The sequence below is a fragment of the Tiliqua scincoides genome, chromosome 10 (assembly GCF_035046505.1).
Source record: "Tiliqua scincoides isolate rTilSci1 chromosome 10, rTilSci1.hap2, whole genome shotgun sequence".
NCBI lineage: Eukaryota > Metazoa > Chordata > Lepidosauria > Squamata > Scincidae > Tiliqua > Tiliqua scincoides.
This window is the reverse complement of record NC_089830.1, coordinates 1,752,011-1,774,886: the sequence shown is the minus strand read 5'-3', so window position 1 is coordinate 1,774,886 and position 22,876 is coordinate 1,752,011. Positions and strand designations below refer to the sequence as shown.

General features: G+C 48.9%; 1 protein-coding gene across 1 annotated transcript in view; it reads right to left on the bottom strand.

The window, feature by feature from the left end:
* RIMS3 (regulating synaptic membrane exocytosis 3) overlaps window positions 1-11,574 on the bottom strand; it is a 28,914-nt gene extending 17,340 nt beyond the window's left edge. Inside the window, exon 1 of the mRNA XM_066638950.1 lies at window positions 11,313-11,574. Coding sequence (XP_066495047.1) covers window positions 11,313-11,532 — 220 coding nt within the window. The 5' untranslated portion in view covers window positions 11,533-11,574. The remainder of the gene's footprint in view (window positions 1-11,312) is intronic.
* Window positions 11,575-22,876: the final 11,302 nt, after the last annotated feature.

Below are 22,876 nucleotides of genomic sequence, written 5' to 3'. Positions count from 1 at the left end.
GCATAAAAGCATCTGATGAAGGGAAGAGTTTGGTGTGGGAAAGACTGGGTACTGCATTAATGGCTGATGAACTACTGGACCGGCTGATGGACTGATGTGTGAAAGGACTTTGGATGCTGCTGGAGCAGAGACTGGTGTGTGGCTGCCTTGCCCAAGACCTGCTGAGGATCAACGTGCTGCTGTAGTGTTGGGAAGAGCTGCAGGGAGGAGAGATGACCTCTGCAAGGTTGAACAGGTAAGCTACCCTGGTGGTGGGGTCCAGCAGTGCTGCAGGGCAGAACCAGGGTCATTGCTGGGGAAAGAAGGGGAGCTAATTAGCATAAAGTGGGTGTAGGCTATGGACTGGGAATCTGGCAAAGCAGCTGCCAACACTCTGTTGAGATTTCTGCCAGGATGGTGTAGTGGTTTGTGAGTTGGAAGGTCCAGGTTCAAATCCCCACTCAGCCATGCAGCTTCCTGGGTGACCTTGGGCCACTTAGAGCACAATCCTCTGCTTGTCTGCTCAGAAGTAAGTCCCATGGTCTTCAATGGGGCTTACTCTCAGGAAAGTATGCATGGGATTGCAACCTTGCTCTCTCTCAGCCTCGTCTTAGGGCTGTTGTGAGAACAAAAGGTGGGGAGACTTAGCCCATTTGGCTGCTGTGCTCCCTGGTACAAAATACTCACATGGATGCCCTGTGCAGTTCAGAACTCAGCCTGGACTGAATTATAACTGTGCTGCCACTGTTGATCATAATTGGGCTGTCTCAGCTTGATAATTGGGCCATATTTTGAAGATATAAACAAGGTTTGCCTGTTTCCTCTTCTGTTTGCAGCTTACAAGCTTCTACATGAAAACAAAAGTGCTTATTTCTGGCCATCATCTGCTTAGTGACATCCTGTCTAATGATGCCACTTGCGACCCTCGGCAAGTGCCATGAACACTACATGGGCTGCTGTATGAACTGGGTTTGACACCCCTGCTCTAGCACTTCCAAAGGACGGCAATGTGCGAATGCAGCAACCTGTACACACTCTTGTTCCATTAGAGAAGAGGACGATGGGGGTTGAGAAAATGGGGATACTGATCAATTGGTTTAAGGTTGCCATTTTTTCCCCTTGCTCTGCTCCTGTGCCTCTAACGGCAGCATTTCCTGGCATGAGGGAGATAAAATGATGGGGAAAACTTCCCCTGCTTAATTTCTTTTCTGCCAGATGTCTGTTCAAGGCACGGAAGCAGGGCTACTTTGCAAAGGTCGCAACCCTTGAGACAGAACCCGGCTGACTGAGACGGGAACAAACAAGATGAGACAAGAGCCAAAGAGACACCGTGTGCGACATGGAGCCAGCGCATCCCGCCCCCCCTAACCAGCACCGCACACGCCTTGGTGTCTCATTCACAGGTTGCCATGACAACCCCTCCCCTCCTTGTCTCCCCCCTCCAGTCCTTCCCTTCCGCAGAGCCAGAGTAGGTTCCTGCTCTGTTCTCTGGCTGTTGGTCCTAATGCGTTTGTTCGTGGGCTTCGTCTCAGGGGAGAGTGTGGCAGGAGTTGTGTGTCCGAACTGTTCTGTGCTCCAAGGGTCAGGTTTAGATCTCTCTCTTTCAAAGTGGGACTTTCCTTTTAGAAAAAAGGTGATGAAGGCCCAATCCTATCCAATTTTCCAGTGCTGGTGCTGCACTGCATCCTGTAGTGGAGGGGCACAGTGGGGCCGCCTCAAGGTATGGGAACATGGTTCCCTTACCATGGGACCACACTGTGGCTACACCAGAGCTGGAAAGTTGAATAGGATTGGGCAAGAAGGGCTTCTTCACATAATCCACTTCGGGGAGAAAGGTGGGATAAAACTACTGTAAGTAAGTGAAAATATAAAAAATGCACAACATAGGCCTGTGCATGGTTTGTTGTCATAAAACTTAGATCTCTTGTTGGGTATTTGGGGGGTGTTCAATCAAAAAATGGCTTTGGTTTGGCCCAACTGGCTTTAGTTTGGGGGGGTACAGCATAGCTACCTTATAAGCTGATTCACGCAACTTCCTCGTGAGAAGGCCATGGCATTAGCTTGAATCAGCACATAAGATGGCTATGCTGCACTCCCAAAACTAGAGTCAATCAGGCAAACCAATGCCATTTTTTAAAATTCAGCATGCCCCAAATATCCTAAATTCATTTAAACATCCTTGGTGACTAAAAAGGGTGGGGTTTTTTTGTTTTTATTTTGGGTAGGGCTGTGAATCTATGGAATGCACTGCCATAAGATATGGTGATGGTCACTAGCTGAGATGGTTCTAAAAAGGATGGGACAAATTCATGGATGATCAAAGGGTTATCAATGGCTGCTAATCATGAGAGCTTCAGGCAGTCTCTAGGCATGCCACTGAATATCACTTGCAGGGGAGCAATGGGTAGTTTAGGGCCTTCCCCATTGCAGGAAAGCAATGGGGCAATTCAGTGGGGCTTCTTCTACTTGAGGGCTTCCCAGCGGCATCTGGTTGGCTGCTGTGCACAAGTGGGTGTGGGCTTCCATGGGCCTTTGGCCTGATCCATCAAGGCTCATCTTACAAGACGTTTTGGTGCAGTCACCCTAGAGGCATTTTGACTGCGCATCAGGATTTGAGTCTCTTGCTTTGAAGGTCAAGAGTGAGGCTGCCAGCATTTGCCACCCCCTCACATCCCACCACAGTGTGTGTGGAGGGAGCAGGACCAGAAGGCCAGCTGCTTTGTTTCTCCTGGAGCATGAGGTTGGTCTGGGAAGAGAAATGATTGGATACGGCAGCTCCTCTGGCCCTATCATCTGTGACTCACCTCCGCAGAACACGACCTGAATTGCCAGCTGCCGGCACAACCTCTTGAGTCACTCGCCAACAAACAGAACACCAGTGGAAGGGCAAACATGCTCGTTGTACATGCAGGAGGAGCCGTCCCCAGGAATACTGGCATGTGAATCTCCATGGGAGGATTAAATAGCTCCACAAATGCACCCACATTATGCAGACCGGAATGTGCAGGTGCAGAAACACGGGGCTTCGATACCTCGCATTGCCCAACAAAGACTCCTATGAAGGGGACTGCTGATGCTATTATATGGTTGTATAAGAAGAACCCTACTGATGGGTGGCCTATGGCCTGATCCAGTGGGGCTGTTCTTATGTTTTTATAAGTTGCCCTCCAGCCACCACCTAGCCTGCGCTGGGTACAGAACAGGCTGATCAACCTGCCTGTTTCAACACAGGTCAGGATTAGGGCGGGGGCACTCTGGTGAGTTGGCAACCTTCAGTCTCGAAAGACTCTGGCATTGCGCTCTGAATGGTCGTTCTGGAACAGCGTCTGGTGTGGCTGGAAAAGGGCACTCAAAGGGCATAGAGGGGCACTCTAGGCATTTAACATAACATAACATTGAATTTGGAGCTGGACCTTGGCAGGTGGAATGGCCTGAAGAAAGGCCTCCTAGATGTCCTTTACGCCTAGGCAAGTTCATTCAGGAGCCCTTGGTTTACTTGAGAGGAAGTGCATTTAGAGGGCAAAACTGGGCCCCTGTCCCTGGCGGTCTCTCATTTGGGGCGAAGGGGGAGAAATCAAACCATGACCCTGCCTCCTCCACAGCTTCTTTGGTCTACGCAGGCCTGCTCACTTGGTCCCATACAACTGGGGACTTCCTGGAGAAGCAAAGAATGAGTTGAAAATGACAGAATGGGATTCGGAGTCTAGAATCCTGTCCCGGGTGGCATTTTCAAGCACCCCGTGGTTTTAAAGAGATCCTAGCCAGGACCGGAAGATTAGTGGCGAATAACATCCCTAGTGCCGTACACATGACATTTCACTTCCCTGGCTCACAGCCTCAGGGACTCAGAATTAAGATATGCTGCAATTCAGCTCCCATTGTGCCTGCTGGCCTCTGATACTCTGATTTAGCTTGGGCTGTGGAGGTGGTTTCTATGATGCGGGCGCCCATCTGCAGGGAGCTGAACCAGGCCAGACAGCAGCAGCTGCAAATTTTGACTCCCTTGAAGCCTGCATAGAGAAAAAATAGAAGCCACCCCGTGTCTCCCCTGTTAATTGCATGTTATTCCTGTATGCAGGAACACGAGGGATGGGACAGCAATCTTTCACCAGTTCCTCTTGCAGAAAAGTCCTCCCCTCTGTTCTCGGTCCTGAAACCTGTAAACTGGGAATGTTTGCTGGGATGATGCAAGAACATAAGAAGAGCCCCGCAGGATCAGGCCAAAGGCCCCCCAGATGTCTCCAGGAGCACACAAATGGGCACACAACATCCTGTTGCTACTCCCATGCACCTGGCCATCTAAAGTAGCCTATTTCTAAAACCAGGAGGTTGCACATACCCATCATGGCTTGTAACAGGTGATGGACTTTTCCTCCATAAACCTGTCCAGTTGCCTCTGAAAGGCATCTAAGACTTCAGGTGCCATCACCACATCATGTGGGGAGGAGTTCCACAGGCTAATTACATGCTGGATAAAGAAATATTTTCTTCTGCCTGTTCTAACTCTCCCAACACTCAATTTCAGTGGATGTCCCCTGGTTCTGATGTTGTGTGAGAGTGAAAAGAACATCCCTCTATCTTCTCTATCCAGCCCCTGTGTAATTTTGTGTGTCTCAATCATGTCCCCCCAGGCAGCTTTTTTCTAGCTTGAAAAGACTTTTTATTATGTGTTCTGTATTCTGCACAGAAGCTGAGATCTACGTATCTTGTTCTGCTCCCACACAAGTGGTTTTCAGGAATCAATCAGCCCTAAAGACCCCCACCCTCCAATTCTTTTTCCCTGCACTGAATTCTGGCAAGCTGCACCACAGGTGTTAGAGAGGAAAGTGGAGGCAAAAGAGAACTAAGCAGTCAGAAATTAGTGTCATGGCTAACTGAGCTAATTAATCCCTGCTATGGATTTGTCCACTCTCTTTTCTTATGTTGGAGCCAGATAGGTTGGGGGTAGTGGGATTTTAATTTTCTGCAGTTCCTTGGAAAGATGGTCTCTTCCTAATTAGCATTGAGAGGAAGCATAGTCAATGCTCAGAGGAAACTAGCTTATAGTGGGTTAGACCAGTGGATCTCAGACCTTTTTGAAGCCTTAGAAGCTACCACCTGTTTTATAAATGCCAGGGGTGTGGCTATAATGTGATTGAGCAGCAGTATTCCCCCCCCCCCCAGTAGCAGCCTGCTTAACTCTTGATGCACATAGCCTCATTTACCCTGTAAATTTCACAAATCAACAGCAAAAACTTGGTTCCAGACCCATTCGTGGGTTCCGGACCGACAGGTTGAGAATCACTGGGTTCGACAACTGGTCCAGCTAGGACAGAAAACTGAACCAAATCTGGGTTCATTCAGTTCGATGTTCATTTGTTACAGAATGAATGCCTTCCATTCATGTGGGAACTGAAGGCTCTGGGGAAGCTTCTCTTGCAGTGGGGCAGAGCAGTGGGCATTCTCACATTTTAAAAACCTGCTTCTAAAGTGTAAAAAGAAGGATAGAGCAGGACCAGCCTTGCCATGAAACAGCCTGAAGGATTATGTGAAGTGGCAGCACCTGGGCATCCTGGGAGGGATAGCAAATGGATGTGCCCCCAACTCATCTGCCTGCCACCCTCCCCAAGCTGCCATGCCCACTGGGCGCTCTGATTCCCTTCCAACCTGCTGGAGGCCCATTCACCCACCTGCCTTTCCCATTCATCCATGGGGGCATGTGCATGTGCAGAGGTTGCCTCTGGGATGATTCGGGTGGAATGGGGGTGTGCACCACCCCCATGTCTGGGTATGGCCGTCCGATCTGTGAGGCTGGTTGAGTTGGCCACCTCAGGGCAGTGGATTGGCAGGTACCCCCTCCTCTATCTGCCCCCTCTCCATTGCTCCTCCACTCACCCTGCTGGAAAAGGAAGAGGGGAAGGAATGTGGGAGAAGAGGCATTGTGGAGGAGAGGAGAACATCAGAGGTGCCCATCACTGTCTTTTCTTGGAAGGAGTTGGCTAGAGGAAAGGCTGACATTCCTTTTGCAATGCAAATGCACTTTAAAAGAAGAAGCGCATCACTCAGGCCTGCTACAAGGTAAACTCACTCAGTCCCTCTGTTGACAAAAAAGGGTGATGTGAAATGAACACAGTTTTAAGTGAATCAAAGTGGACTGAATGGCTTAATAGCAAAGAGAGATCAGATCCTAACATAAAAATCTTGCGTACTCCTCTAGCCCACTGATGCCTGCTCTGTCAAGATCTCAGCAGAGATTGGTCTTCCCATGCTGGCTGCCCTAGATTTTTTATTTGAAGGTGCCTAGGATTGAACTTGGTACTTTATGAGTGCAAAACTTCACCAGCCCTCCCTTCTCTTATTGACTGAGGGCTCACTCCTAACCAACTTTCCAGCACTGGCATAGCTGTGCCAGTGGGGCATGTGCTGCATCCTGCAGTTGGGTGGCAGTCACAGAGGCCTCCTCAAGGTAAGGCAATGTTTGTTCCCTTACTTTGATGTTGCATTGCCCTTACCTCCATGCTGGAAATTTGGTTAGGATTGCGCCCTGAGGTTGCAATCCTATCCACCCTTTCCTGGGAGTAAATCTCATTGAACACAATTGGATTTACTTCTGAGTAGACATGCATAGGATTGTGCCCTTAGAACAGGGGTCTCCAAACCCCGGCCCAAGGGCCAGATGCAGCCTGTGGCGAGCCTCTATCTGGCCCACGGCCAGCCTCTGATCCCCTGAGAGCCTCTAGCCCAGTTGACCAAACACAACCTGAGTTGTGCTTGTGGGGTGGGAGAATGGGGGTCCGTTTAAGTGTGTGCTTTATTTCCTGGACTGTGTTCGTTCTTGGAGAAGTCCTGGACGTTTGAGCCCACTCATTTATTCATTCATCTAAATTCCATCTCTAATGCATTTATTTAAATTTTATATTTAAATTTTTTTTCTGGCCCTTGATACTGTGCCAGATATTTGATGCAGCCCTTCGGCTAAAAAAGTTTAGAAACCCCTGCCTTAGACTGGAAGCTCCATGAGAGTGGGGCCTTACTCGGCTGTCTGTGCAACCCCGCAGGGTGCATTTACACACAAGGACCAATCGGGATTTATTCCTCTTTTCTCCATGTGGACAAAGGGGACCCAATGTTTTGCTCGTCTCTAAAGTATTTCCCAGCCTGCTTTTCTCCACTGCAACTCTTCCTAAAGTTCTCTCTTGAATGTTCTCATTGGAGAGTCTTTCTTTGGGTTCCATCATCACCAAGTTATCTCCTCCTCCATCCCCCTCCCCTACAACATTTGCTTTTCTTAGCTTCTGCAGAGATAATTACAGCCCTCACAATCCATCTGAAATGTGCAAATTTTACCGACTCCAAATAAACTCCTCTTCAAAATACCAGCTGGACCAACAAGGACCAAAACTGGAAGAACACAAAAGAACGAGTTGGATAAAATGCCAAGATTATTCTAATGGGCTTTTCATTTTTGTGGGCTTCCCCCCAGAAATATCTATTTTGGGCAGCTAAAAATGTCCTGAAGCTGTAATAACTGGCAAGCCCTTGTTCTTCTGAAGCCCTATTTTCTCCACCCTTTCGGCAATTTCACAATAAGTTTTATTTTGAAAATTAAGGATGCCAAAATGTAGAATGATGGATTGCAAAAGGACCATGCCTAGTCTTCAGTGGCTGAGACTGCCTCCCAGAGTACCCAGGAGGGGCCTGTTTTTCTCTCGCACCTCTTGTGTGTATCTTTGTATTCCATCCTTCCTTGAAGAACCCAAATGGAACATACTATTCCCTCCCACATGAGCAGCCCAGTCCTCACAAGGTTGCTCTCAACAACAAATGTGGGCCGGTCAGTGGAAACAGTGGTGGTGTCAGAGGCCTGTTGCTGGCTACCTCTGGCAGCAAAGGTAAACTGGGAGTAGGGGCGGGGAGTTGTGGGAGTGGGTGGAATAGGGTGGGGAGGAGGAGGAAAGAGGGAGTTTATGGGAGGGGAGAGGTGGGCAAGGGAAGTGATGGGTCTCAAATGGTTGGCAACCTTCAGTCTCGAAAGACTATGGTATAAGCCTACAGCACCTGGTATTCCCAAGCGGTCTCCCATCCAAGTACTAACCAGGCCTGACCCTGCTTAGCTTCCGAGATCAGACAAAATCAGGCATGTGCAGGATAACAGTTGCTCAGCAGCACTTGAATATGATACTGTGAGATCCAGGAAGTCGGACCTTTGGCCTGATGCAGCTGGGCTCTTCTGATGTACTTATGATAAGACAAACTTATGGTAGATAGACCTATGACTATTAATAGTGTAATCCTAAGCATGTCTTCTCAGAAGCAGGCTCCATTGAGTCAAATGGAACTTACTCCCAAAAAAGTGTGGGCAGGACGGTAGCTTTAGTCTTGATGGCAGTTCCTTGTTAAGGGCCCCGGCCCTCAGGAAGAGCATCTGCTTGGCATGCAGAAGGCCCCAGGCTCAATCCCTGGCAGAATCTCCAGGCAGGGCAGAGAAAAACCCTTGCCTGACACCTTGTAGTGCTGCTTCCAGTCTGTGCTGACAGTGCTGAACCAGGCAGGCTGGCGGTCTGACCCAACAGGTGGCAGCTCCTTCTGCTCCATCTGCTTAGTCGCTGCTGGATGCTCGACTCGGCAGATCTTGAATCTGATCCAGGAGGATCCTTCTTGCGTTTTGCCGTTTTATTTTGTTTTACTGCTAATGGGCTGACTGACAACGTTGTTGTTTTAAGAGGGCTTTTTAGATCACAATCCCTTCTCTTATGTGTTGGTGAACACCTCTGTGCACCTGGAAAAGACCATGTTTAAGTGGCTTAGATGAGTGAAGAAATAGATTTCTTGCATCAACATTGTTTGTACCAATGGATCCGAAACCTTTTAGCACCAGGATCCTTTTTTTTTTTAAACCCTCTATTGTGGGGGTGTCAAAAGCCTTTCATTCAGTGGGCCGAATACAATTCATGATGCCTGCTAAGGGGTGAAAGTGATGTCATCAAGCAGGAAGTGATGTCATTAAGCAGGTCGTGGCCGGAAACGAGCTCTTTTTTCTCAGGTATGCATGAGTTGCAAATGGCAGTAGAGAAAATACACAACTCTGGAACATATTTTCAAGATATAGGAGAGCCCAGTTATCATGCAGGCTGCCCTTTCAGCAGTGATACCTCAGCACAGCAGCTGCAGGTTGTGCTGGGAGAGCTCAAGGGCTGAATAAAGAACTTCTGGAGGATGCATCCAGCCCGCAGGCCCTATGTTGACATCCCTGCTCTATCAGGAACCACCTTACGAGACTAAAACAAAAAAGGTTTCACCTTACCCACTGCTCAAAGCTCTGTTTTTATCCTTTTTACTATGGTGGAGTGGGGGCACTTTCTGGAGCATTTATTGAGCTCCATGTTCATCAGATCAGGACCATTCTAGTGTTCTTGCATTCCCCTTTGCCTGGCCTTCAGTTGGAGCCAAGGCATGCTTGCCTACTTGCAAGTAAACACGTGCATGTGACACAGCTTTTCTTTCCATAGGGCTCAATACATTTTCCTTGTCAGCTGGAATGGGGAGGAGAGGAACATCCCTCTCAAGTGTTTTTTTAGGGGCCTCCCTTCATCGGATCTGGACAATTCTGGTGGCATTGCATTCCTCTCAGCCAGCCCGTCACTGAGGCACAGTTGCCTACTCAAGAGTAAATGCACACATTCTGCTCGGTTTCACTTTCCATAGAGCCCAATACATTTTTCCTTGTCATCTATCAGCTTGTCAGTTTCACGATCCACCAATAGTCAGGCCCCAACCCACTGGTGGGTCCTGACCCACAGTTTGAGAAACACTGGTTTATACTATCCATTGGTGGTAGATGAGCTGCCTTGGGAATCCTGCTGCTAATCATCATGGGTGCATCTCTGCCGCGTGGCTTGTAAAGACCGCTGCCCCAAATACTTGGTGTTCTTTCTGGAAAATGTCTGTTATCTATTTTCCTCCATCAAATGTTGGAGGTTACAAGGAAAGAAAGAGGCCAGCAGAGACAGAGAGAGGACAGAAGGGAATGGGATTTCCCCTCATTAAATGATTATAATTTGTTCACAGTTTTGGCAAGAGAAGGGAAGGAAAAGGGCAGGTGGCTGAGCTTGCATGAGCTGCCCATTATGCACTTACCCTTCCCGGCTCCAGGGATGAGGCAAAGCCTTAGCAAGCACAGAGCCAGCAAGCAGCAGCTGACCCCGATGCCCACGGCTCAGCTGCAGCCAAAATCACAGTCGTGATCAGCTAGGTGGATAGCAAGGGCAAGACATTCAGCATGGAAAAATGTGCCCCCACAGCCAAGTGCGTATGTCAGAACACAAGGAGCTAATCCAAGGAGTGAGGCACATCAAAGGCTAAGTGAGGGGGGAAAAAAATAGAACAACTTGAGGAAAGAAGAGGTGGTTGAGGCTGACATGTCCCTGGGCAAGGCCGGTGGCATTTGAAGAGGCATCACATCTCCTTAAGGAGAGATCACCCACTCTCCTATCTTGGTGATAAAGGAGTTTTGCCTGAGAAGTAGCCAGGGAAGTGGCGGGAAGGGCTGACGGGCAGCAGAGACGGCAGCAAACCCTGTTGTGAATCAGATCTGCGTTTAAAGAGGCCAAGGACCGACTCTTCATAGGTGGAGACTTCTTCACAGTAGCGTAGCTAAGGGGGGTATACTGCCCTGGGTACCACGACTTGAGGGGGTGTCTTAGAAGCCTTCCAAAGGCACTTCTGGTTTTCAGTGAAGGACTGGAGGCCTGTAAGAGGCCTTCTGAGGCCGCCTTTGGAAATGCCTTTCAGAGGGCTCTAAAACATCCCCTCAAGGTGTGGCACCCGGGCCCTCAGAAGGTACCCAGTGACCCCCAGGCCTCAGAAGGCCTCCTACAGGCCTCTGAAAGGCACTTCTAGTTCCCCCCCCCCAAAACAGTGCCTTTCGGGGGCCTCTATCTTATGGGGGGGCTGTTATGGGTGGGTATGGGGTATGAGGTATAGGAGAGTATTAACAATTTTTGTGCCCCTCGGTGCCAGGTGCCTTAGCCACACTTCTGCTTCTTCAACTGATGGAACTTCTATCCTGAACTCCCCCAATTCAACCTGGTCACTGCTATTACCGAGCCAGCTTGGGAATTTCCCAGGGCTCCAGGGCAGAGGTATTTCTCCATCAGCCAAGGCTGCATAACTTTGCCCTTCACGTTCCATGCACGCACAATCTGCTGGAATCTTGGTGAAAGCTGACCAGACACCTGCAGTGGAGGGGCCAGAGACACCGAGTCCAAAGGCATGGTAGCTCTCTGGATGCTAAGGCCAGCCTCCCCTCCCGCATGTCCCGCCCCTTGCAAGACGGAACCAGGTCAGTGCCTTACCAGGGTGGTTTAGCTGCATGGTGCTCTTGCTCCACTGTGACAGCCCCACGATGGCGACCATCTTCGCCCCCAGGCTGGACCGCCTCTTCTTGTTGGACGAAAGACTCGCCGAGTCCGGGTTGCCCCCGTTGCTCTTCTCAATGTTGTACATCTCCCCACTAATGCTGGAGCTCCGGACCACATTCCTGGCTGCAGAGGAGCTGGTCTCCCCATTCAACATGGTCACCGGAGGGGATCTCAGCAGCTCCTTGCTGGCAGGAGGGAGCTGCAATAGAGGACAAATGAGACGTGAGTGACTAGAGGTGTCGACCTCTGCAGCAGCCCTGTCATTTATTTTGGAACAAGAGCTGAAAAGAACACAGTAGATTATAGTTGGGGATATATTATTTAAAGCTGCACCAAACATTCTCCAGTTTCCATACCTGGGCTCCAAATGGCAATGAAGCAGATAGTTTTACCCGAAATATAGGCTAGCCTGAGAACTCAAAGTTCCTGAGGCACCTCAAATGCTGCCTCCTGCTATGAGTGGGACTCCAGCAACTGTCACCCTCTCCAGATTAGAATTTAGGTTTTTTCCTAAACGCAATTATGGCTTAGAGGTGCCAAAGCTCTCTATTTGCTGGAGACCCCATCTGTGTGTACTGCTTGCCACTGTCATAATTCGGTAACAAATGCCGCTGACTAGACACGGTTAGAGCTAATCTGACTGCTGGAGAGTTAAACCAGCTCTAACATTCAAAGCAGCAGTAAGCTCTGCTGGGGGAAAAATAGCAACATAGAGCAGCTGCAGGGAGGACCTCTGACTGTAATTCAAGGTTTCGCCGCAATTATTATTATTTTCCAAATTTAGATGTCCTGGGTGGGTGCCTGGGAAGCAAGGTTTCTGCCCTAGAAGTTGCTCAACTAATCCCAGACGCATTAAACTCATTGCTCTTGCTCGTTGGGATGGAGAAACACTCTGTACATGTTCAGAGGTGCTGTCTCCATCAGTTTTCCTGGACAGAAGACCCTGCACTGCAAACAAGTTTGATATTTCTAAGAACACTTGACACTGAGCATTTGTATAGTGCTTTAGAAGGTACAAAGTCCTCGCATCTATTATGATAAGGCAAGGGTGAAATGACATGTTAAATAGCTGTGTGATGGCCCCTAATCCCCCTTTTAAAAATGAGAGGACATGTGAAATGGGGCCTAAACCATGGCAGAGTTAGGGGGTGTTGCCAATTTGCCCCCACTGCAATCCCAACTGTGCACACACCCCCAAACACTATTGATTATTTTATTTTTCACATTTTTTAATACCGCCCTTCCTCCACCCAGCTCAGGGTGGTGTACATGGTTCTTTCCCGCATTTTGTTCTCACAACAACCCTGTGAGGTAGGTGCGACTGAGTAACAGTGACAGGCCCCAGGTCACCCAGGAAACTTTGTAGCTGACCGGGCGTTTGAGCTGAGATCTTCCAGGTCCAAGTAATGACTTTCAATGGGAGATTTTTCTTTCTTTCTTCAAATTAGAATAGCTGGGGTGTGTGTGACACAAACAGGATTGGAACCAAGGCAAGGGCAAAGTGCTGACGCCCCCAATCTCTACTACGTTTTTGCCCTATTTCACATGCCTCTCCTATAGTTAGCTCCTGGTTCATGCCCTTGGACCCTCACGGAGGTTCTCAGTGTAGCCCCCAGATGGATCCTTATTGAAATGGCCGGTTCTTCTACCTGCATTGACAGACTCCCAGCTGCCACGTCTAGATTCTGACCTACAATAGATCTCCCTGGAGCTAAACTTATGTAAAGGGGAGAATTTCCTGGGAAGTCACATCTCCTGATTCCTGTTGGGGGTCACACTGGGGGGGGGGAGGCATTTATTATTACCACCCTGAAGGGGTGTTCAAGATGTTTGGGGGAGGCTCTGCTCCATGTGTCATTTCTGAATTGGGATCAACAGGTGTGCATGTCAAGCCAAGCATTCTCTGTGGTAGCTACCTTGCTGGCTGTGGAACACTCCACTTCAGGAACTGCAGGAGGCTGTCCCCCTCTCACCCAGCTCTTAAGAAGGTACTCAGGTCGGAGGTCACATGTATTCCAGATTCTGTAGCTGTGAAGCTGACCTTCTTGTATCTGCTACCCAAATGGAGTATTGTATTTTTGATCTGCCTCCTAACATTTTCAACAGTGTTTTTATTGTAAATTATTTATATTCACCATTAGTTATTTGATTTTCTCTGTAAACTGCTTTGTAAACTAATGATGATGATGATGATGATAATAATAATAATAACTGAAACAGAGACGCCTGCGTTGGCTTGGTCATGTCATGAGAATGGATGATGGCCGGATCCCAAAGGATCTCCTCTATGGAGAACTCGTGCAAGGAAAGCGCCCTACAGGTAGACCACAGCTGCGATACAAGGACATCTGCAAGGGGGATCTGAAGGCCTTAGGAGTGGACCTCAACAGGTGGGAAACCCTGGCCTCTGAGCGGCCCGCTTGGAGGCAGGCTGTGCAGCATGGCCTTTCCCAGTTGGAAGAGACACTTGGCCAACAGTCTGAGGCAAAGAGGCAAAGAAGGAAGGCCCATAGCCAGGGAGACAGAGCAGGGACAGACTGCACTTGCTCCCAGTGTGGAAGGGATTGTCACTCCCGAATCGGCCTTTTCAGCCACACTAGACGCTGCTCCAGAACCACCTTTCAGAGCGCGATACCAGAGTCTTTCAAGACTGAAGGTTGCCAACCTAAACCTAATAATATTCTTTGTTGCCTGCCTTGGGACTATTTAATATAAGACAAGATAGGAAGGAAGGAAGGAAGGAGATGGGGCCACCACAAGCTTAGGACCAAACTACACATTTGCCAGCAGGCTTTTGAAGAAGCTTGCTTCAAACTGGAAGCCCAATTTTTGCCCCCATGGGACAAAAGGAGCCATGAGGGGCCATGAGGGGCCCGATCCTGATGCTAAAAAGTCATCATATACCCCTAGGCAAATTTCTCAGTTTGTTTCGTGCTGAGCCTGACGCTTCTTCTTGGTTAAGGTCCTCTGAACAGCGTTTCAAAGACAGTGCCTGAGCTCACCTGCTGATGAAAGCACTACTCAGCCTGCAGACAAAGACCTCAAACGTCACTTCTCTCTCCCCCCCCCCAACTATTTCCCTGATTTTCAATGCATTGTTCCCTTGACTCCCCTATCTGCTACACCCTTTGCCACCTTCTTCCTTTCTCCCATCCTAGGCCCTGTTCCTGTGTCTGGGACTTTTGGAGTGCTGGGTAAACCACCTGAAACGTTGCCTCCCTGAAAGATATTGCAACTTCAAACAGCTGCTTGTGTCATTGGACCTCTTGTTGGCATCCTTCAGTCTCAGAAGACTATGGTATCGCGCTCTGAATGGTGGTTCTGGAACAGAGTGTCCTCTCCAGTGCGCGAAGCCTGGGTAAAGTAGATATGGAAGATAGGCTGTTACCCATGCAGCAAATCCCCCCTCTCCACATCGCTGAAATGGTCCAGTGGAAAGGCAGAGGCCAATACGGTTGGTTCCAGCGGCGTTGCAGGAGTTGCCAGAACGTGACTGTGTTCAGCCATGAACTGCCTCAGGGATTTTGCCTTGAGGTTGACTCCTGAAGCCTCTTCCATAACTGGATGTAGCCACAAGGCAGTGGAGGTTTGGGATCAGAGTTTTCCTTCTCTCAGATGAGCTGCCTTCCCAGGCTAATGATTCCCATCTACCTGTTGGCTGTTTAGTCGCCTCTTATGACAAGTACAGCCAAACTGAGGGCCTATTCTTACCCCAGCCCCCAGGGGAACTGGTCATTGGACCAGGCCCCTCCTTTTAGGCCCGTTCATTAATGACCCAGTCCTAATCAGCTTTCTAACACTGATGCAGCCTCAGTGCAGCTCCAAGATATGCAAACAAACATTCCCTCTGTGACTGCTCCCCCCCCCCCCCCGCACTGCAAGATGCATCGCATACCCTGTTGGCACAGCGGCATCCGTGCTGGAAAGTTGGCTAGGATTGGGCCCTAAATGTGCAATCTGGAGCATCCCAAGAAGGTGTGAAAAGCCCAATAGGATCGCATGCCAGCCATTTCTTTTCCTTGCCATGAATAATTTAGCCTTCCCAAGTGACGGATGGCATCCATCTTCCCGAGGCAACTAAATTATTCATTGCTTGCTGAGCGAAGTCACTCGTACTAGCCGCGGATGGTCGTGGCGCCAGGGAAAATGTTTCTCTTTCCAAGGGAAAAGGCTCCAGGTGTCAGAAATGCATAAAAGGGAAGATGACATGTGAGTGAACTCAGATTGCCAGGAGATATGGGGGGGGTCACCTCTCACCCACTGGGGGCCAAGATGCAGCTGTGCCCTGGTGAGCCCAACATGAACTGGAACAGTTTTGGGGGCTATTGTGCACAGGAGTTTTCACTAGTGTGAGCTAATTGGGACAAAAAAATTGCTGATCTTTTGCTTTCTCGTATAGCACCTTTCCATGTCAGCTTTCTGGAGACTGGCATTATTTTGGTCATCGGGGCGGGGGGGGGGGAGAAAAGTAATTGGACTTTTTTGATTCCTTCCTTATGATTCCTTCCTTGTTGATTCCTTCCTTATGAGGATAGGCTTATACCTTCCTTATGAGGAAAGGCTACGGCGTTTGGGCCTCTTCAGCCTAGAAAAGAGACGCCTGAGGGGGGACATGATTGAGACATACAAAATTATGCAGGGGATGGACAGAGTGGATAGGGAGATGCTCTTTACACTCTCACATAATACCACAACCAGGGGACATCCACTAAAATGGAGTGTTGGGAGAGTTAGAATAGACTCTTTTGAAAATATCTCTTTACTCAGCAGGTGGTTGGTCTGTAGAACTCTTTGCCACAGGATGTGGTGATGGCGACTGGCCTGGACACCTTTAAAAGGGGATTGGACAAGTTTCTGGAGGAAAAATCCATTACGGGGTACAAGCCATGATGTGTATGCGCAACCTCCTGATTTTAGAAATGGGTTATGTCGGAATGCCAGATGCAAGGGAGGGCACCAGGATGAAGTCTCTTGTTATCTGGTGTGCTCCCTGGGGCATTTGGTGGGCCGCTGTGAGATACAGGAAGCTGGACTAGATGGGCCTATGGCCTGATCCAGTGGGGCTGTTCTTATGTTCTTATGAACCAACTGAAAACATGTGGACGGCTGGGGGCAGAGAGGCGAAGACAGTGGTTGGTGAATGACCAGGTCAGGGGCAGCATTTGATACCATTTCAGACGCCAGAAGGTCTTGGCCCGCCCTGGGACTAGAAGCCGATTTGAGTCAAAGTACAGCATTTGATAATCAAGGGCAGAAGCTGCAAGAAGTAACCAATGAGAATCAGAATTGTTTTTCTTCTCCATTCCATGCCTGACAATCTAATTTCCTTTCCCTCCCAAGCAGAAGCAAGTGATGAAAAGGAAGCACCACTCTGAGTAAATCAAAGGAATCTCCCAACTCCCCCATTCCCTTCTGCGGAGGGCCGTGCTCTTGCTCTCTGGTTCCAGTTTATTGTGTGGGAGGCAGCTGCAAGAGGCAAGGGCACTCCCTCTCAGAGCCTGTGGCTGTGAGAGAGGAAGGGAGGCCAGCTAATGGGACCTCCAGGAAGTCAGGCCTGCTTGAACTCGGGCACTGCCCAACCGCTGAACAGAGTATACACAGCTCTTCCATTTTAATATTGCTTCCCCGTTCCTTGCAATGAATAATGACTGCGTGATCTCCTCTATGGAGAACTCGTGCAAGGAAAGCGCCCTACAGGTAGACCACAGCTGTGATACAAGGACATCTGCAAGAGGGATCTGAAGGCCTTAGGAGTGGACCTCAGCAAATGGGAAACCCTGGCCTCTGAGCAGCCCACTTGGAGGCAGGCTGTGCAGCATGGCCTTTCCCAGTTTGAAGAGACACTTGGCCAACAGTCTGAGGCTAAGAAGGAAGGCCCATAGCCAGGGAGACAGACCAGGGACAGACTGCACTTGCTCCCAGTGTGGAAGGGATTGTCACTCCCGAATCAGCCTTTTCAGCCACACTAGACGCTGTGCCAGAACCACCATTCAGAGCGCGATACCAGAGTCTTTCGAGACTGAAGGTTGCCAACTCTCAGTTCCTGTCCTTGGTAAAGGCTGCCCATTGAGGTCACAGATCTTGATGAACCCCTGCAAAGAACAGGGCATCCCCTTCTCTGGGTAGCTTCTTTTCTTTGCTGACTGCACCCAGGGATGAGGTTCCAAGATCTGGCTCTCCTTAGCACCGAATGTAGGTACAGAGTTGAGATTTTGCTCTCTAGTGCTGAATAAAGAGAGTTCTGGCTGGAGGCTGTTGGTCAACCGTCTTCCTGCAAAGGCAGTTGGGCTCTCTCTTCCACAGGAGTGGTGCGTTCCATTTAAATCACTGCAAACTCCACCCCCAGCCCCTCATTAGTGCCCTGTAAATCAGCTGATCCCCAGAAAATTTAGATAAATAGACCTCTCTTGTCAGGCTTTCAATAAAAGATTTGGCTGCCTTTCAAGAACCGTGACAAGCCACTGCTAACAGAGTGGGCTAGCAAGCCGCTTTTGTGTGCTCTGAAAGCGAGCAAGGCAGGGGACCTTCCCCCTAAGCTGCATGTAAATGCCAAAGCAATACTTAGCACAGTGGTAAAAATTAACGAGGAACATAATAGTCAAAATAACGACGTTCTTAGCTGTGTGTGTGTATGAAAAACACTTCCTAATGCACTTTCTGCTGACTGTAAATACACACCAGACTTCCGTTTTCTTTATATGTAGGCAGCAATCAAGTTACAGCTGATCATCTTCAAGATGTTCTAACTTATGGACAAAGGCATCAGTGACAGTAGCATAGCTAGAGGGGGTGCAAAGCACTAAGTTTTGCAGGGAGCCTCACTGCAGCGTGAAAGCGGCCCCTCCCCTTTGGAGCCATTCTGACCCTTAGAGCATATGCCTCTACTTTGCTCTAGGGGCCGGAATGGCTCTGAAGAAGAGGGGCTGAAGGAGAAGGGGAGGGGCCCCTTGCATGGCGAAGTGAGGCTCCTTGCAAAACTTAGTGCTTTGCACCCCCTCTAGCTACACTATTGATCAGTGATTTATCTGTTCAGACTTGCACAGGTGCTATTTTGTGCTATTCTGATTCACTTCACTTCCAACTTGTGAAGTTGGAACTTGTGAAGTTGGAACAAGTTCCAACTTGTGAAGTGGTGTGCCCCAAGGATCTGTCCTGGGACCGGTGCTTTTCAACCTCTTCATAAATGACCTGGAGACAGGGTTGAGCAGTGAAGTGGCTAAGTTTGCAGATGACACCAAACTTTTCCGAGTGGTAAAGACCAGAAGTGATTGTGAGGAGCTCCAGAAGGATCTCTCCAGACTGGCAGAATGGGCAGCAAAATGGCAGATGCGCTTCAATGTCAGTAAGTGTAAAGTCATGCACATTGGGGCAAAAAATCAAAACTTTAGATATAGGCTGATGGGTTCTGAGCTGTCTGTGACAGATCGGGAGAGAGATCTTGGGGTGGTGGTGGACAGGTCGATGAAAGTGTCGACCCAATGTGCGGCGGCAGTGAAGAAGGCCAATTCTATGCTTGGGATCATTAGGAAGGGTATTGAGAACAAAACAGCTAGTATTATAATGCCGTTGTACAAATCTATGGTAAGGCCACACCTGGAGTATTGTGTCCAGTTCTGGTCGCCGCATCTCAAAAAAGACATAGTGGAAATGGAAAAGGTGCAAAAGAGAGCGACTAAGATGATTACGGGGCTGGGGCACCTTCCTTATGAGGAAAGGCTACGGCGTTTGGGCCTCTTCAGCCTAGAAAAGAGACGCTTGAGGGGGGACATGATTGAGACATACAAAATTATGCAGGGAATGGACAGAGTGGATAGGGAGATGCTCTTTACACTCTCACATAACACCAGAACCAGGGGACATCCACTCAAATTGAGTGTTGGACGGGTTAGGACAGACAAAAGAAAATATTTCTTTACTCAGCGTGTGGTTGGTCTGTGGAACTCCTTGCCACAGGATGTGGCGCTGGCGTCTAGCCTAGACGCCTTTAAAAGGGGATTGGACAAGTTTCTGGAGGAAAAATCCATTATGGGGTACAAGCCATGATGTGTATGCGCAACCTCCTGATTTTAGGAATGGGTTAAGTCAGAATGCCAGATGTAGGGGAGAGCACCAGGACGAGGTCTCTTGTTATCTGGTGTGCTCCCTGGGCATTTGGTGGGCCGCTGTGAGATACAGGAAGCTGGACTAGATGGGCCTCTGGCCTGATCCAGTGGGGCTGTTCTTATGTTCTTAACTACAATTCCCAGGAAGCCTTGCAGGTCTCTTGTTATCTGGTGTGCTCCCTGGGGCATTTGGTGGGCCGCTGTGAGATACAGGAAGCTGGACTAGATGGGCCTCTGGCCTGATCCAGTGGGGCTGTTCTTATGTTCTTATGTAACTTTCAGACAAGTGTCCAAAAAGGGATCAGGTCAGAAACCAAAAGTGGGTTCCAATCAGAGATAAGTGCTGTTTACAGCAGTGGCGGGCTCGAAGAGGAGGCTGTGATCCCCCCACACGCTGTTAAAGGCCACACTGTCCCCCCAGGTGAGGAAAAAGCCCCTTCATCACGGCAGCACCATGATGGCTGCAGCACTCTCACTGTCATCCCTGCAGGGCCACTCCCCTGAAGGAGGAACGCCCTGCTTCCGGTTCCCCTGGTGGATCACAGCCCACCACTCTGAGAACCACTGGTCTATTCAATTAACTGATTAAACTGCAGCCATAGTAATAAGGCCCTTGGGTTCAGTCATACCAACTCACCCATTGTTCCTCTGCATTGTATAGCTATACAATAAATCCATTGGGGGTCACTAATGTGGTGCAGGGGGTGCGGACCTCACTGGGTGACAACCTCGGGGGGGTGACACCATTAGCAGCCAAAACTGCGCAAATCTTGGTATTTTCGAATAACACCATCATGTTATATATCATTCAATGGGTAATTTAATGCAGAATGGAAACAGACCACATTGAAATGACTGTATTCCAGTGTTTCTCAAACTGTGGGTCGGGACCCACTGGGTGGGTTGTGAGCCAACTTCAGATGGGTCCCCATTCATTTCAATATTTTATTTTTAATATATTAGACTTGATGCTACCATGCTATGTGACTGCATTTGGGACATGTTACAGATCTGTACTTTTAACGGGCTTCTACGTATATGCTTTTAACAATGATAGTCAATGGGACTTACTCCTGGATAAGTGTGGGTAGGACTGCAGCCTAGCATTGTTAGAAATATTCCTGCTTGATGATGTCGCTTCTGGTCATGAAAACACTTCTGGTGGGTCCTGACAGATTCTCATTCTAAAAAGTGGGTCCCGGTGCTAAACCTGTGAGAACCACTGCTGTATTCTATCAAAGGTTGTGGCGGTGAGCTGGTGCGCACTGAATTGGATTGGGTCCTGAGTGTCTAGCATTTTCTGGTGTGCTTTTTTTCCAAGGCCGTCAATGACTTATAGTGGGGGCAGGTGACGGCCGGGTCACATCCCAAAGGGCACAATCCTAACCAACTTTCCAGCACTGGCATAACTGTGCCAATAGGGCAAGTATTGCAACCTGCAGTTGGGGGTGTAGTCATGGTGGCCTCCTCAAGGTAAGGCAATGTGTGTTCCCTTACCTCGGAGTTGCATTGCCGTTATGTCAGTGCAGGAAAATGGGTTAGGATTGCGGCTTTAGGGCCCAATTCTATTCAGTTTTCCAGTGCCGATGCAGCCATGCCAGTAGCGCATGCACTGCATCCTGTGGTGGGTAGGTAGTCACAGAGGCCCTCTTCTGGTATGAGCATAATTGTTCCCTTACCTTAGGGTTGCATAGTGGTTGCACCAGTGCTGGAAAATTGGATAGGATTGGGCCCTTAGTCCCTCAAGCCTTGAGACTATTCATAAGGGCAGCATCATAATGGATTTTTGTTTTTTTCTAATAAACATAAACACAAACAAACAAATAAATATTACTTGTGAATAAATTAAAATATTATTTCTTTCTAGGTCCCTTTTTTTTTTTAAGGGCACAATCCTAACCAATTTTCCAGCGCTGGCATAGCTGTCCCAGTGGGGCATGTGCTGCATCCTGCAGTTGGGGGGCAGCCTTCTCAAGGAAGAGCAATGTTTGTTGCCTTACCTTGGAGTTGCATTGTCCTTACCTTGGTGCTGGAAAGTTGATGAGGATTGTGCCCTAAGTCTTGCAAAGCTAGGTGAGTCCTGAAAGCTTGTCGTTTAAAACAGTGGGTCCAGGTGCTAAAAAGTTTAAGAACCACTGTGGTAAGGTAAGCAAGAGTTTTATTATCCCCGTACTTCAGAGGGAGATAACTGAGGCTAAGAAGATGTGGCTTACCACCGCCTAGTGAATTCAAGGCAGAGACGGAAGGAGAAAGCTCCTAGCCAGTAGCTCAATCTCTTAGTCACTGAGCGAGAGCGCAGTTCATCTCGACGCATTTCAGGCATAATTGTTCCTCATCACTAGGGGCTTTTGAACTGCTAGGAAGCATTTTGAACTGTGAGTTCCTTCTGAGCACACTGAATCTGTTCCCCTGATGAAGAGCAAAATGCATTGGATCATTGTGTCCTGTTGTCACTTAAAGAAGTCCTTTTGCTGCTTTTTGTGGGTTTCTCTCATTTTTTTCTTCCTGGCTGTGAGTTGCTGCTGCCCTTTCCCCATTAGCACCTCTCAGATCACATGCTGCTTTACTGGCAGCCCTAAAAATATCATCTCTGCCTGCTCAGCTCGGGCCTGACTGCACCTTCAGGAGAACAGCATGGAAGAACATCAACCTGTAGGGCCGGCCCTCCAGCAAGGCCAACTGAGGAGGTTGCCTCAGGTGAAGGACCGGTGGGGCAGCAGCCACCTTCTCCTCTCCCCTTGATCCAAAAATGAAAAAGGGAATAGGGCAGTGCTGTCCATGTCTTTTTGGAATCCAGAGAAGAACTTGTGGCCGTCGTCTTTTTCTCTGTCCCTGGCTCTGTGGAAAACTCTGTCCAACTCTCAATCTTTCTTAGGTGGAAAGTCCCACATGTTCTTTCAGCCTAACCAAACCCACAGGGTTGTTGTGAGGAGAACAAGGGGGGAGAGCCTGGTTTGCCATCCTGATATCCCTGGAGGAAGGGCAGCATGAATACGCAATTCACGTCTGCAAGTTTCAACCTTTTTCATCTCATGGCACACTGAGAAGGCACTAAAATTGTCAAGGCACACCATCCATGTTTCAGCAATTGAGAAGCCACACCATGCTGCTGGTGGGGGAGAGGCTCACGCCCCCCCCAGTGGCCCTGCTAATAAATGACCCTCCCCCAACTCCTATGGCACATCTGCAGACCATTCACTGCACACCAATGTGCCAGACCACAGAGACTGAAAATCACTGAATTAAATACATGAAACATTCGGCTTAATGCCACCCCACCCCCTCATTGATACAACTAACAGCCTGATGCTTCAAGAGCAGAAATTGTGATTCATTGAGCTTGTGATCCAAGAGCAGTTCTGGTAGCAGAACTTGTGATCCATTGCCATTGGCCCT